At 25.5% G+C, this 15,464-nt stretch overlaps 1 protein-coding gene across 5 annotated transcripts in view; it reads left to right on the top strand.

Annotated features, from left to right (window-relative positions):
* Window positions 1–15,464, top strand: part of LOC107455527 (testis-expressed protein 9) — a 74,929-nt gene that overhangs the window by 43,533 nt on the left and 15,932 nt on the right. For all 5 annotated transcript variants that reach the window (XM_016073127.3, XM_071188376.1, XM_071188375.1 and 2 more), the window contains 4 exons: window positions 457–508; window positions 3,158–3,234; window positions 4,581–4,620; window positions 14,762–14,960. In XM_016073127.3, the coding sequence (XP_015928613.1) occupies window positions 457–508; window positions 3,158–3,234; window positions 4,581–4,620; window positions 14,762–14,960 (368 nt within the window). The remainder of the gene's footprint in view (window positions 1–456; window positions 509–3,157; window positions 3,235–4,580; window positions 4,621–14,761; window positions 14,961–15,464) is intronic.

Here is a 15,464-nt window from a genome sequence, read left to right as displayed (position 1 = left end):
TAATTATTCCAAAAGTCTATTTTTATGCTACTATAGGCTTACTTTATAATTTTTTTTGTGTTAATAAAGATTTTCATTAGACGACACTAATTCATTTATCAGTTTATATCAAATTTGAACTCTATATTTTTCAGAATCCCTTTTCTATTTTAATTTCCAGTTTTAATGATTTATCATACATTCATGTCATGTTTGTATTTGACGCCTAATTTAAGACCCTTGTATTAAATTTTTGGTTGTGATATTTTTAATAAAAAATCTATTTTAACTATGAATTAAGAAAAATTGGTATTTGTTATGTTTGATACTAATTAAACCTAGTCACTAAGTTGATCTGTACTAATTGGATTTTATTTTCAAAACGTTATTTATGAAATTATTATTTATTATGATTGTTTAAAAAAACTTTGATTTGAATTGCTTAAAATAATTTTGAGTAATTCTTTTTCTATTTAGAAATATTGATCAAGATAATGATAATTCAGAGCAAAGTCATGATAACGATGGGGTAAGTATTTTTATTTTTTATTTCGATTATTTATTGTGTAACTGGTTTAATGATTTGTGTAGACTGTAATTTCATCAGATTAATTTAGTTTGTGCTGAGTAAAGCATTTATTGTTCTATGTGTAACACGTTATAGATTTTTAAAAATTTTCTTTTATAAAAGTTTACTTTGTAAGTATTCTAGTTAAAAAAAGTGAAACTTTTTCTTTCAATTTTGTAATTATAAGTAATTTAAAATTTTTTTATTTTCTTATCATGAGCACTTTTCTTATGTTTAAGCATTTTATTTTTTTACTTGTTTACTTCTACTGTTTAGCCCTTCTTTAAATATCTGTCAAGCAGAGTGCAAGAAATGATTTTATTAAAAAATTAATTTCTCGAAACTAATATCTCACTTGTAGTAAGATTTAAAAAAATATGTAAATGTGATGATGCTCTCCTAGTTTCTTTAAGTTCGTTATTTTTTATTTAATATTTTTTTCGGCTATTTTTGGGAAATTACCAGATTTTTGTAAAAAATTAAGACACCTTTCTGTTCATATTACTTTTTACTATGTGTTTTAGAAACCAATAGTTTGGTAGACATGGCATTATATTTATGCAAATGTTTTCTTTTCAAAACCATGTATTTTGTATTCTCAATTTATAAATTTTAGAATTTTGAAATTTTTTTTTAAATAAGATAAACTGTGCTTCCTAATTTCAGCAAAGTAAATTCGTTACGATTCATTAGTTTCTTACATAGATAAACTTTATTTCCTGTTCCAGTATTCTCGCATGTTTCATATAGCATTTAATTATTTGAAGGTGCTGAAAATTCTAAATTGATGCAATTTATCTGATTTAATTCATGTTTTTTTTCTTTTCTGAAATATAAAATTACTACAAGAAGTACCCATTTTTTACGTTTGCAGTTAGGGAAATGAATGTATTTATACATTTCATTATAAATGCCTTAAGCATCATTCTATATAAATAATGTAATATGCACAAGACATTATTTCTTATTGAATGACTCTATCAGGATAAATATATTTATTTGGATATAAGCTAATTTATAAATGTACACAAGTATATGATATACTCTAATAATATAAATTTGTATGAATATATGCTAATATATTGATTTTTTTTTTATAATATTTAATTATATTGAAATAAAAATCATAGTTTTGAGCAGAAGAAAAAAATTTCACTTTATTTTCTTGTAGTGTTTTATTTTATTCATGAACTCTCACCCATTCAAGAAATTTTTTTAAATCGATGCAATGGACTAAAATGTTTAGTACAATTGTTATTTTATTTTTTTTATCACTAAAAAAGAAATATTTTATTTGGTTTTTATAAATTGTAATTTTTTTTGTTAATCTTACAGTATTACAACCATTTAAAACCCAAAATATAACAAGGAATTTATTTACAAACAGCATTGTCTAAAGAAAAAATGCATAAATTTTTATGTTATGAAATCGTATTCTAATAAATCTGCATTGCTAGTAATTAAATACTTCCATGTCTTTTTATATAAAATAATTATTAACAGAATGTTTAAAGTACTTTTTCTTTTATTTAAATATCCTTTTTGAAGCTAGAGCAACTTTTCAACTATAGAACTTCCAAAAGAACTTTCTCTATATTTAAAGTGAGTCTATATAGTGGTTCTATATTTATGCTATTAAAGGTTTTTTTTGTTAGCATTTTCAATATATATTAAATTTTATAAAAAGTAGTATAATTAATATTTGTTTGTAAATACTATGCGTAAAGTGCCATTTAAAACATTAGTAATTATATTAATGGATAAATGCAATTTCTTAGGTTTAGATTTTATCATGACTGTTTTATCCATGATTAAAACTGATACATGTAAAAAAACTTGCCAACCCTGGTTTAAGTTAACTATAAAAAATAACAAAATCGTGACAACTTTTAAAATAATTTTTTTCATGCATTAAAGTTGTAGTGTTACTATTTATCCCTTTTGTGCTTATTTTTTTTATTTGTTTAGAATAAAATTTAACAATTCAAAATAAGTTGTTTTTTCACTCTTAGATACTGCTGGGAATTATTTTATTTTCATTGTGTCTTATTACATCTTCATTTTTCTTTATTAAGTCAATCAATATAAAAATGTTGCATAATAGCAAAATATAGTGTTCCTAAACGAGTTACTTCAACTTTAGATTATTAAGAAACTGATGTACTACATGACTTTTGAAAGATATAATTACTTCTTTAATTGTTTGAAGTTAAGTAAAAATTTGAAAATGTTTGTGTTGAAACTAAATGTTACACAGTACTGCTCATAAGGCATAATTGGTGGAGTAATCAGAATTAAAACCAGGTCCTGGTATCATGCAGGTACCAAAACTTGCTTGTCAGTTACACAGTATATCCCTTGAAATTATATTTCTTAAAGTTGGATAAATTGTTTAAGCTTACTGTTTCTTACTTAGTTGTTTCTTTTTCAAAATTAATGAAAACTAAATTGATTCAGTATTTTAATAAAATTTCAGGTATAGATTTAAGACTTTATTGCACATTCTTCAGTCATTATTTTATTATCCAAATTTGTCTTTGCTGTACATATGGAATCTGTTGGAATTATTTCTTCATATTGGATCTTTGGCATTAAAATTTTTCTTTTTAGGAACTTGGTGATGGTACTCCTCATAATGAAATCGATGCTCAAAATGAAAAAAGTGCAAGTAGTGATGGATCAAAAAGGTAATAAATCTTATACTCGCAGTAACCCTTCGTTATGCACCTGTGAGAAAATGACAAAGCTAAAAGTACTAAAGTATCTAAAAGTGCTATTTAAAGAAGGTCATAAAGTAACAAAGAAACTTGAAATCAGTACTTTTTACTTTAAGGTCGTTTATATTTGAGAAATTATGTATGTTATTTTTAAGCTACAGCTTTTTTAACATAGTATTCTGATGTAAATTCATATTGTTTTTTTTATCATAATATTTAGTAATTACTTTTTAATACACAGCTGGGATGCATATCTACAAGTTTCATAACTAAATTGCAATCTAATAAATATCAAATCACGCACTGAAATGAACAGAATCATGAAATGAATTCCATAGGAATATTATTATTCCTCATTATGCATTTTAGTTTTTTTTGTTTGCATATTTAATACCTGTGTGATTACTGTTTAACCGTCTGATGGTTCTACACATAAAAAGTCTAATTTTAACCTATAGTTTTTTCTGCATAGCAAAACCGGTTTTTTCATGTTAATAGGTAGAGGAATAGTGTATAAGGGAGAAACATTTTTCCAATTTTGCCCATTTGTTTTACTGCCAATGGATTAAATCAAATGATTAAAATCAGTGGTTTAATTCATTTTAAAATATTTCTTTTTTTTTTTAAATAAAAGACCTTTGAAATCTATAAAGTAAAAAGCTATAATTAGGATAGTTTGCTATGTTTAGTAAGTTTTGATTAAGGAATTAACATGGCAACAGATTTCAAATTTTTTTATACCAGTTTGATGACAACTAAAAACAAAAAGTGGAATATTTTTTAAAGGAATACAAAAACTAGTAGTAATTTGCAGATTTTATATATTTATTATCAATATACATTTGTATAAAAGCTAGTATTTCCCCCTTGTATAGATAAATTAAGTATGTTTTGTAGCTTTGAAGTTATGAATGCTATGATTTTTAGTATGATATAATTCGCTTTTCATTATTAATTTTTTTTTATTTGTGTGTATTTTTTAAAATATTTAACTGCGTTGATACATAAAAGACGTAAGCATATTGATTAAATTTCATCATTATGAACCAATCCTTCATATTGCAAACGTTCTACAAAAATATATAAATTTTATTTTAAATGTGCATAAATTATGCTGCTTGAAATAATTTAATAAAGATTTATTAACCTTAAAACTAATCAGTACTTGATATCTTTGCAATTTAAGAAAGAAAAAGAACTATCCATAAATTTGTTTTATAAATTTTTTTTAATGTATTTTCTTCAAAAAACTATTTTTGTTTCTTTTCGTAAGTTGCTGTAAATCTTTAATACAGATTTAATTTTCTCTCATTTAGAGTCAGCCCAATTTTATTTGAAGAACGAGAACCAAAGAAGGTAAATATTGCTTATATGCTTGTGTTTATGATTATAATTATAGCAAAACGTTTTTGTACTTAAAAACTAATTAGCATTAAGATTTGGAAGATCATATTTTATCAGAGTGGCATCCCACCTGGAAAACCTTGTAAACCTGTAATTATAAGGGAATTTTTTATACTGTAAAAAACCTGGAAAAATCAGGGAATTTAAAAAAAACTGATTGTTTTCTTAATTTAAATTATTTTACCATATTCACTTTTTTAAGACAAAAATTTATCGCCAAACAATTCAAATATCATCAACTGAGCAGTACTTTGCTTGCATTAAAATTTGCTTCCTATTAAACTAGAATACCACATGAAGCTCTCCCATGATTGCTAAATGAATGGAGAAACCTTTGACTTCTTTCGAGATTATGGGACTTACACTTTGGGAAAGGCAAAATTATGGTCGATGTGGAAGAAGGGGCTAGGATACTTGCTTTTGTAGATTTTTTTCTTCTATTTCATGGGCCAAATCCATTTATTGTTTAAGTTTGTTTAATGTTTTTTTTTCTCACAAAATGATTCAAAATGTTTTAGTATTTTGAACTTTATGAAATTCTCTAAAAACTAGTTTGTTATAATTTAGTAATAAATTTTGTATTTCACTCGTTTTCTGAAAGTTTTTGTACTCTTTTTCCTATGAAATTTTGAATTATATTTTCTCAGCAAAGCCTACCAATCACTCATTTTCTTACAATCGCTAACAGCAATGTTTGTCGACAAATTGTTGCATTGAGGCTAATTTCCTGGATTGCATTTTAACCTTGTATAACATATTTTATTTAAAAAAAGGTTCTTTTGCGAACCAACTATGTTAACATTTAATTTTACTGTTTTGTTGGTAAATATTTGATTATTTATACAAAATTGGAATTGTGCAGTAATCACAATGTCAAAAGTTTGTAAATGTTTCTTGCATTCCAGAGATGATATTTCTGAAACTGTTTCTCCTTTTTCTCTTAAAAGTTTGCAGAAATTAACCTTTTTATTCACCATTGACACTGACCAAACGCAAAACACCCAGTTCAGAAACCGGTTTGGAAATATTGACCACGAGTCAAAAAGTGTATTCTTTACTTTTTGACCGTCTATTTCATAACTGCAGGTCTCTTAACCCGCTGTTAACTTGCACTCCAGTGGGAGATTTATAGCCTTATCAAAAGTGTTCATTTTCAATTTTTGTTACTATTTTTAAAATAAGTTTGATGTTGAAAATAAAAGATTGCATTGAGCAATTAAATTTGATTCCCTTTTTTACTGGATAAGTGAAAAATCTGTTAAGTTTCTTTTTTTTAATTGACTTGTGACTTGTATTGATGAGCAGAAGGATCTGAGTTTTATTATTATAAATTTAGATATTTTATTATTATATATATCATGAAGCCGTACACAACCATAGAAATATTGAAATCCAATTAAAAATACTTTTATTTCGCACAATGATCTAGGGGATTATGCTAACATCATTCTCTTTCGCCTTATTTGCATATTTTTTCCCTTCATAACATATCGATAACTTAAACCATTAAGAAGAATTTTCTTTCTTAAAAAACGTAAATGAAATGGTATAAAATAAACTTCTCAGCTCAGATCAGTGTAAATCAACACATTTCTATTATTCATAAGAAGTTATAAGTGACTATTATTGTGCTGCCATCTGCCAATGATACAGAGAATCACCTTCGGGGATATGGTGAAAAAGATAAGTTTTTTAAAAAGGCAAATGTCATAATCTGAAAAAATATTCCAAATCTTTTAAAAAATCATACATTTAAAAATTTAATTATATTTAAGTAATTATAAATGGAAATATGCACCAGATGTCATAAAGTAGCCAAGCCATATATTAAAAAAGAAGTCTACTAAAGATGGGCAGTTTAATTTCATATAGTTTTAACCAATTAATCTCTCTCAAATTATTCTATTTTCTTCAAGTGTTCAATAGCTTATTTTATGGTTATAAAATTCTGAAATTTATTGATTTGCACGGAAGTTATTTGATGCAGGTTGTTGTGTAGGTTAGATGTTACCTCAGATCAAAATTTGTATTATTCTTGTGGCCGCACTCTGTACTATCCACTAATTTTTTTTCCGAACATAAAATTATTTATGTGCAGCAATGACTGCTAATAATAATTTGAGAAAAATAAAAGATATTAACATAGGAAAATTTTATTTTGATTATATTAATGAGCATTAATTATAGTTAACATCTAGTAATAAATTGCCCACACTGAACATGAAAAAAAAGCATCTGAACATCAAAAGAGTTATTTTTGAAAACATAAATAAATAAAAATTCGCATAGTGCTCATCAGCAGTTACTCAAACTGGGGAACTCTTCAGATTAAAGTTAGTTAACTCTGGGTCCAACTGACACCCAGTTATGTTCATGGTGAAATGATATTTTGTAATCTAACCTGGAGTTGCTCTCATAAAACCTGTTTTGATCTGTAACTGAGAGATAGATTCCATGCTGAATTCAGGCTTAAGGAATGAGTGAATTATTGCATTCATGCTAATTTTCTCGATTGCATTTTTACCTTTTATAACATATTTTATTTAAAAAAAAGGCTGTTTTATGAACCAATTATATGTTAATATTTAATTTTACTGTTTAAGTGGTAAATATTTGATTTTTGATTTTAAATTTCAATTGCGTAGTCAAAACACAATGTCGAAAGTTTGTAAATGTTGCTTGCTTATAATGACTTTTGTAAATAATGACTTTTAACTTTTATCTGTTTTCAATTAGCATGTTAATTAGTATGTATTACTATGTTTTCAATTAGTATGTTGACTGTTAAATTAAGGACGACATCATTTAAAATTTTTAGCCACGGTTAAGTGAGTCTCAAACAAGTACAGTTTTCTTTTCTTTTAAAAAAAAAAACACTTACAATAGAAAATGGAATAAATAATAATTAAAGTAAACTGTAACAAAACAGGTTATTTCACAGAAAACAGAAACATTTTACATTTTGATTTACAAAAAAAATCATCTAAATGCACTTTTTATATTTTATGTCCGATACCTAAATACATAATTGTATTCTGCTACTAGGATTTTTCTTCGTAAAATTATTTTTTCTGTTTAAAGCAAAATTCTAAGTCTTATTTGTGTAGTCTATTTGTATTTTTAAAATAATAAATATTTTTATTGTAAATTAATAACTATTTTTTTGTCTGACATTATTTACATCAGACACCACTGCTTTTCTTTTCATTACATTTGTTTTTATCTATTTCCATCTTTTATTTCAATTTTTCTGTATAAAATAAATAGAAAACATCCAAATATTCTTTTAGGTTAATTTATAATCATGTATTTGAACTTAGTAACCTAATAAAATCTGTTTAATTATGATGTACTTAGAGTAACTGAAACTCAAAGTTGATCAATGAAATTTATTTATATATTTTTATTTTATTTATTTATTTGAGGTAAGCAAGTCTGTTTTAATTGTTTCAGAAACAATTTAACGTAATCTTTTGCTTACGTCCCTTAGCATGAGGAAGCCATTCTGGTCCATTTACTGTACTGGACATAAGTAAATGCTTAAGTTAGAAAATTTCAAATCAATCATTTTGCTTAGCACTTGAAAAGTGTATATATTTAGAGAAAGCTTTTTTTCTCCAGAGCATTCTGTAGTTAATTTATTTATTATTTTTAAATTTTTTTTGAAGAAAAGCAACTTAGGCCCTTATTCAGGAACCTTTCTGGAGTTTAAACATATGCTTTTACTTAGGTTAGCACAAATACTTGCTAAAGGGCTGGCTTATGCATTCAGGTGTAAAGTACCAAACCTTGCTAATACAAACAAAGGTGTGGTTAGTCACTGACAACAAACTCAGATTTTGTACCCCCTGATTATATATATATATATTTGTTGGTAAATATTTGATTATTTATACAAAATTGGAATTGTGCAGTAATCACAATGTCAAAAGTTTGTAAANATATATATGGAGATATATGGATACATATATACAGTACAGAACCCGTTGTCCGGAAAGCCTGAAAACCGGAACGAAATTCGATAAATTTTCCCGCCATTTTTCAAAAAAAAATTTTTTTTCCTCATGAGATTTCAACATTTTTCATTCCTTTTTAAAGATGCTTACCTTACCATCATTTTGGAAATAATCATTAGTGTATTACTTCATCGTGTTTTCTTCTTTTTAAGATTATTTCCAGATATATTTTTTTTTAGTTGGGTTTAACTATAAAAAAACTGATTTTTGTATCTATTCAGAAAACAGGAAAAATCAGTTGTCCGGAACAGCGATGGTCCCGATCGTACCGGATAATCGGTTCCCTACTGTATTTATATATATATANATATATATATAAATGATGTGTGAGACAAAAGGGAACTATTTTGGACTGTTAAATTTAGACTGTGTAAAACTTAATTCATTAATTAGATTTTACATTGAATAGGATTTTACAACTTTAAATCAATGTAAATCGACATTGTAAAAACATTAATTTGATTTGTTTTGAAATTTAACAGCATACGTTACTAAAGTATGTAATATCGATTACACTTAGATGTTTATTGTTTTTGATTAAAGGATATTTGTTTGTTATTTCTTGTTGTTTCATCAATTTACAAAAATAATTAAAAAAAATAATAAACCTACAATTATATCAAACTGCAAGAATAATACTCATCCTATTCAATTTTTAGGTAAATAGGATAAAAATTGTTAGTAGTTTTTAGTCCTGTAATTGGCAGGCAAAACTGGGGAGAGGGTATTTAAAAGAGATAAAAATTTATTCTGGAATTCATTTAAAATTTATTCTGGAATTCATTTAAAATTTATTCTGGAATTCATTTAAAATTATTTTTTGTAAATTTGGTCGAATTTCTAATGCTATAACTGGGGACATGTGCTCTTTCTTGTTCCCCATATGTGATGCCACTGAATGCAAGTAAAATTATACTGAACATATTGTCTGCTTTGAAATGAACATCAAATAGAATAAATTTTAAGAATTGTAAAAAACGATTATTTAATTCTATGCAGGCAATAAATAAAACTACTAAATGATCATTTTTCCTGCACGAAAAGATCTTTTTTTTCCCCAGAAATTTTTTTATAGACTAATAGTACAGTATAAAGTTGTTTTTTTCTCCTTTTAATGTAAACTAAACTCAGTGGTGCGACCGCCCATAGAGGGCCAAGGCCTACTGTGCCCATCTCAGTTTTCTTGACCTTTGGTTTTGGGATGCAGGAGCAGATGTTCCGGTCAGGTGGTCAGTCGAGCGTGGAACCCCCAGTGTTTAGTTCCCAAGCATGCTTGGTACTCATTTATTTACCCACTGAAGGGATAAAAGGCTGAGTTTAACCTTGCCTAGCCCGAGGATCGAACCCAGGACCTATGGCACGAGACCACAAAGCGCTACCACTCGGCCACCGGGCATCTCCTTTTAATGTATAGTTAACATATTTTTCAATCGATTTTTTATTCTATATAAAAATAATGAAACTTTTCTGATTTTTTTTTTTTAATTCCAGGATTTCTAAAATTATTAGATTTAAGGAAATATTGCTTAAGTATGAGTTCTGTTTACAGTGTTGTTAATATACATTGCACAGTTAAAATTAAAATAAGTGATTTTTCAACAAACTTTTACAAGATGGAAAATGTTATAAAACACATATATCCACCTATTCTAACAAGAAATAGAAGAGTTCAAGAAACTAACAAGAAATAGTTTAAAGAAGCTATTTAATCGAAAAATAATGTTTATAATATTCAGATTATAACTAAAGTAATTTTCAGACAATAAAATGACTTAACTAACATAAAATAACTTAAAATTATATCCAATTCGAAAAATTTACACCCGATACTAAAAATTTTATATCTGGCCCCAAAGTGAAAAATTTCAAATTAATTATCTATCATAATTTACAAGTTAAGAAGTGTATAGAATCTTTATTGTAATGTCAGCTTTAAATTCAGTCAAGTTTACATTTAAATTACAAACACATTCACAGAGTTTAGACTGTTAAAGGTTAATCCTTTTTTGTTTTCGTCTGATCTACATCCAACAACAACAATTTAATATATTTAATTTGAACTTATTATAATCATTTTTATAAAGCAAATTGTTTTGGATAGGTTATGTTTTATTAATACTTGACATAAAACTTCTGTGATTATAAACTTGTTTTATGAGTGAGTTTTTGTGAGAAATTTATGTTAATTTTTAACCATGGAATTGAACTGTTGTAAAAACAAAAACAATTAACTAATCTAAACTAAAAAAACCATGTGGTTAGATTGGAATAATATTTTAATTTCAAATAAGGAAAAAAAAGAATAAGGTTTAAAGAATTTTATCTAGCTTTTTTCTATAGAATATGCAACAAAAAATGTGCAAATTTTGTGTCTGCAATATTAATTTTTGAATATTGAATATCTCTTAAAATAATAATGCTAATTTAAAACAAACAACAAACATCTGACTTTAGATATTGGTTTAAAGAAAACATGATGTTAAAGAAATTTTTATTAGCAGCCCAGTTTGAATAAAATACAGTATAAAATGGCTTTATATTGAAATATAAAAATTTATTGACTGCAATTATTCTCATTTGCTTACAGAAAATATATTAAACACTTATCTAAGGTTTTTTGGGTCACTCTGTATTTGCCATTTGGTACACTTTGTGCAAAAACTACTAAAAGTAACAAATCAAAACATTTTTTCAATAAAATCAATATATTCTACAAGCTAAATATATTTCCATCTCCTCATCCATCTTTTTTTTTAAAAAATTAATGTTCCAAAACATTAAAAATTTAAAAAATGTTAAAATTTTTGTTAAAATAAATTTAGTCTAATTATTTTTTCAAGATGATATATTAAAAAAATAATATTTTAAATAAAATACTTTATAATATTGACACTTTTCTTGTACCCATCCTACACTTTATAGGGAAAAAAACACACTAACCTGGAAATGTTAAGATTTTTACCTGGAAAAATCAGGGAAATTTGATACCTGATTTGAGTGGCCACCCTGTTTACGAACAGTGTGAATAAGTTTATTTTAAAATTTTGAAATATTCCAATGTTTTTCTATGACCTGACATTGAATTTTTATGTCTTTATCATAAGTTCTCACTGTAGAATATTCCTACAATATTTCATTAGAGTTTGAAAAACTTATAAGAATGGCAAAATGGCTCAGACCATGAACTGAAACTCAGTGCAAAATATCTGCTTGTTAAAAAACACAATTGTTTGCAGATGTAATCATCCTTCGTGATTGATTTAATGCAGAGTTTAATAACCTAAGATTTGAAAGTTAATGATTGGCTATCCAAAAGAATAATCAAAGTAACAAAATCTATTCAATGAGTCTATTACATACACAAAGTAACAAAAACAAATGTTACAAATTGATTCTCATTCCAAAAGTAAAGGAAGAATCACTAGCATGCTTTGAGGTCATGAAACTAATTTTACTTAAAGAGGACAAATGTTTATGTTACAGGAACTGAAAAGCTTTGTAAGAAATATTTAAGATTCAAATTTTGAAAAGCCCTAATTTTACTATTGTATTTTCAAAAAATTTTATATTCAGATAGTATTCACAACTATGCAATTTGTTTTTATTAACACTCAGTGTTGTAGTTTGGAAAAAATAATTGGTGGAAATCACCTTTCTGTAGGGCATGTGTCATAGTTGACAGATTTTTATTGACTCCGATATCGTTCAGTTTAAATTATTTGGCCAGCTTTAATTATCAAAAGAAAAAATTTATTTTAAAAAAGAGGATTTTCTCCTAATTTGCATTATTTTTTGTCTTTGATGCATTCATCAAAAAGGTTATTGATGAAATAATTGCATAATATAATAAACAAAAAAGTTCAATTAAATGAGTGAGTAAGCAATTTTTCATTAACAGTCAGAAAGTTTTATGCTCTATTTATTGTTTCAACACAATGCTTTGATAGCAAGAAGATAAAAAATGTAAAAATATGTGTGCGCAGAGGCATACAGATATGTTTTGTTAGTGTGTAACACTAAGAAAGGTTTACATTTGTAATAACTTATGTAACTTACTTTAAAACTGTCTTTATTGAAATAAAGATTGAGCGAACTCTATAAGCCTCTTTTTTTATTGCTAGAACATAATTATTTGCCCACAGATTGGTTTCCTTGTTTGCCAGATTATAAAATGTGTAAAACAGAGATATAAAAAAATATAATCTCATTTAATTTTCTCAATTTTACAAACCACATTAAATAAATTAAAAGCAACTTTATATAAAGATTTTGTTCTCATTAAATACTGGTAAATGCAATTTTAATATTTACTTTAATTACTTATCTTTTCATTTAAATCAAAAATTTTAAATACAATAAGCATTTCCAAAATTACATTTTTTTACAGGACTATTCTCAATTTGTGTGTTTACAGACAAACCCGAAAATTGCACCAATCAATTTTGAAACTTTACTTGCTTTTCTGAACCTGATTGGTATAATTAGCCTTTCGGTCAACGTAAAAAAATTTATTCTTGAATAAAAAAGAAATTTTTATTTTACTTCATAAAAAATTTAATAAAAAAGTAAAAAAAAAGAGAATGAACAAGAAACAAATTGGTTTGAAATCTTTTTAAAATATTAATTTTTTTTTACTACAGCAAACCAAAGATTTCGGGGATCAGCGTTGCCCCCAACTTCAGCTCTGTTAAAAGAAAAATTTAACAAATAAAAAGAAAGTAAGACATAGGAATAATTTTCGTTGGCAGTTGATACAAATGATGGTCTTTTCATAAACTAAGACCATCTAATATTAGTAAATGTGTGCCTTGTAAAATGCAAAATTAGTAGTTTTCATTTTAATTTTGTTGTCTAAATAAATAAGGACTACAAGTTGATTAACTACAACTAAAAAGAATAATCATAATAATAAATAAATAAATAAAAATAAATAAATAAAATAATATAAATAAGTAAAAATAATAAATAAATAAAAATAATAAATAAATAAAAATAATAAATAAATAAAAATAATAAATAAATAAAAATAATAAATAAAATTGCAATTGCTATCCCATCCTTTAATTTTATTCAAGTATCTGTTTAATTCTTACTGTAAAGTTTAACATTATGTAAATTATTATATAATTAATTTCTTATATAATTAATTTCTTATATAACTGTATTTACAAATAATTTCTTATAGTCCCAATGAAAACATTTATAAGGGGCAATTTTAGTAGCAATTTCAAGGGGCAATTTTAATAATTCTTTTTATATTTTTCATTCTGTTTCAATGACAGAATTTCTGTAGACTTTCGTTTTGTAGTTTGTTTATGATTCAAAATTTTATCCCAAGACAAATGTAAATCAAAGAGGAAATAGTATTTTAAATATTTTTTTCTTTAAAGTCTAATGAGCCACATTTGTCTGTTCTAATAATAGAATTGTTCTAATAATAGAAAATAATGTCTATATTCAGAATCTTTTGCAGCAACTAAACTAAAAGTTTAGTGTAAAAGCATAAATTTAACCTCTAAAAACTTAATTTTTAATTCTTAAGTTTGTCCCAAAAGTAATTTGCACCAATAGCTTGTAAGATATTGATAATGTATAAGTGAAAATAATTCTAATAAGTATGTTATTTATGAAAGAGGACTTTTTCTGATAAATATATTATTACATAGATGGCTAAAACTATGTGTATTATAAAATAAAAAGTATTACAATGGAGAACTTAGAAGTGGACAAAAGAACTTAATTTGTTAAGTTAAAGTATCAAAGGAGTTAAATTTTTAAATTTATTTATTTCTATTAATTTTAATACCTTATGAAATTTAATACCTTACATTCATTATATAGATTGTTTCATACATGATATAATATTTCTTGCAATTAAATAATTGTTCTTTTGATTTCTGTATTTTCAATTAGAAATTAAAATGTTTTACCATTTCAAAATGGTTTTTGTAATCATGAATAATATTAACTATTAATTATTATTAGCTTATTATTATAACTTATTATTATTAGCCGTTATTTACTAATTAATTTATTTTTGCTTTTTGTGTTTAAGTTTATTTAACTTTTCTTTTCAGAGTACCACGTCTAGCTACAAACCACCTAGAAGATATCCCAATCGAGATTCTTTATTAAACAGGCATAGAGATCTAGCACAAGAGAATAAAAGACTTCTTGCCTCCACTGTAACTCGAAACTCATCACTGGCACCTCTACTCAGAGATGGAGCAGGCTTAGGAGGAATCTTAGGAGACATACCGGATTATTACACTGACGGTGGGGAATCAATTTTTACAGGCAAGATTTAATAGATAGTGTTAGCTTGAAAGGACCACATTTTGGTATTGAGCATGTTTTCTAAGCTGCACAGTGCATGTTGCCTGAGGTATTATCATTATCATTTTGAAAATTCTTTTGTTGCATGGTATGTTTTATTTTGATACCTGATTTTTAATACAGTTTTACTGTAATTTCTCTGTGGCAAAATAATGAACCAAATTATCCGCTTAACAGTGATAATGTTTTTATATAGATCTTGCATTGAAAATGTATTTAAATTTTTCTTGAATTCATTTAAATCTGTGGCAAAGCATCATCTTTCAAAACATTTTTGTAATTATTTTTTTGCGAAAGAATTGATATATTAACAAAAATATACATTTCAAATTATACAAGTGCAGATGAACTAAACAAATATAAAAAATGTAAATTACATGAGTTTTCATTTCTTTTCTTTTATCATTTGCATTTAGAAAATGTAAAATGCACTCATTGGAGACA

Source organism: Parasteatoda tepidariorum, chromosome X2 (genome assembly GCF_043381705.1).
Source record: "Parasteatoda tepidariorum isolate YZ-2023 chromosome X2, CAS_Ptep_4.0, whole genome shotgun sequence".
NCBI lineage: Eukaryota > Metazoa > Arthropoda > Arachnida > Araneae > Theridiidae > Parasteatoda > Parasteatoda tepidariorum.
Note: the sequence above shows the minus strand (reverse complement) of the source record. Positions and strands in the feature narration are given on the sequence as shown.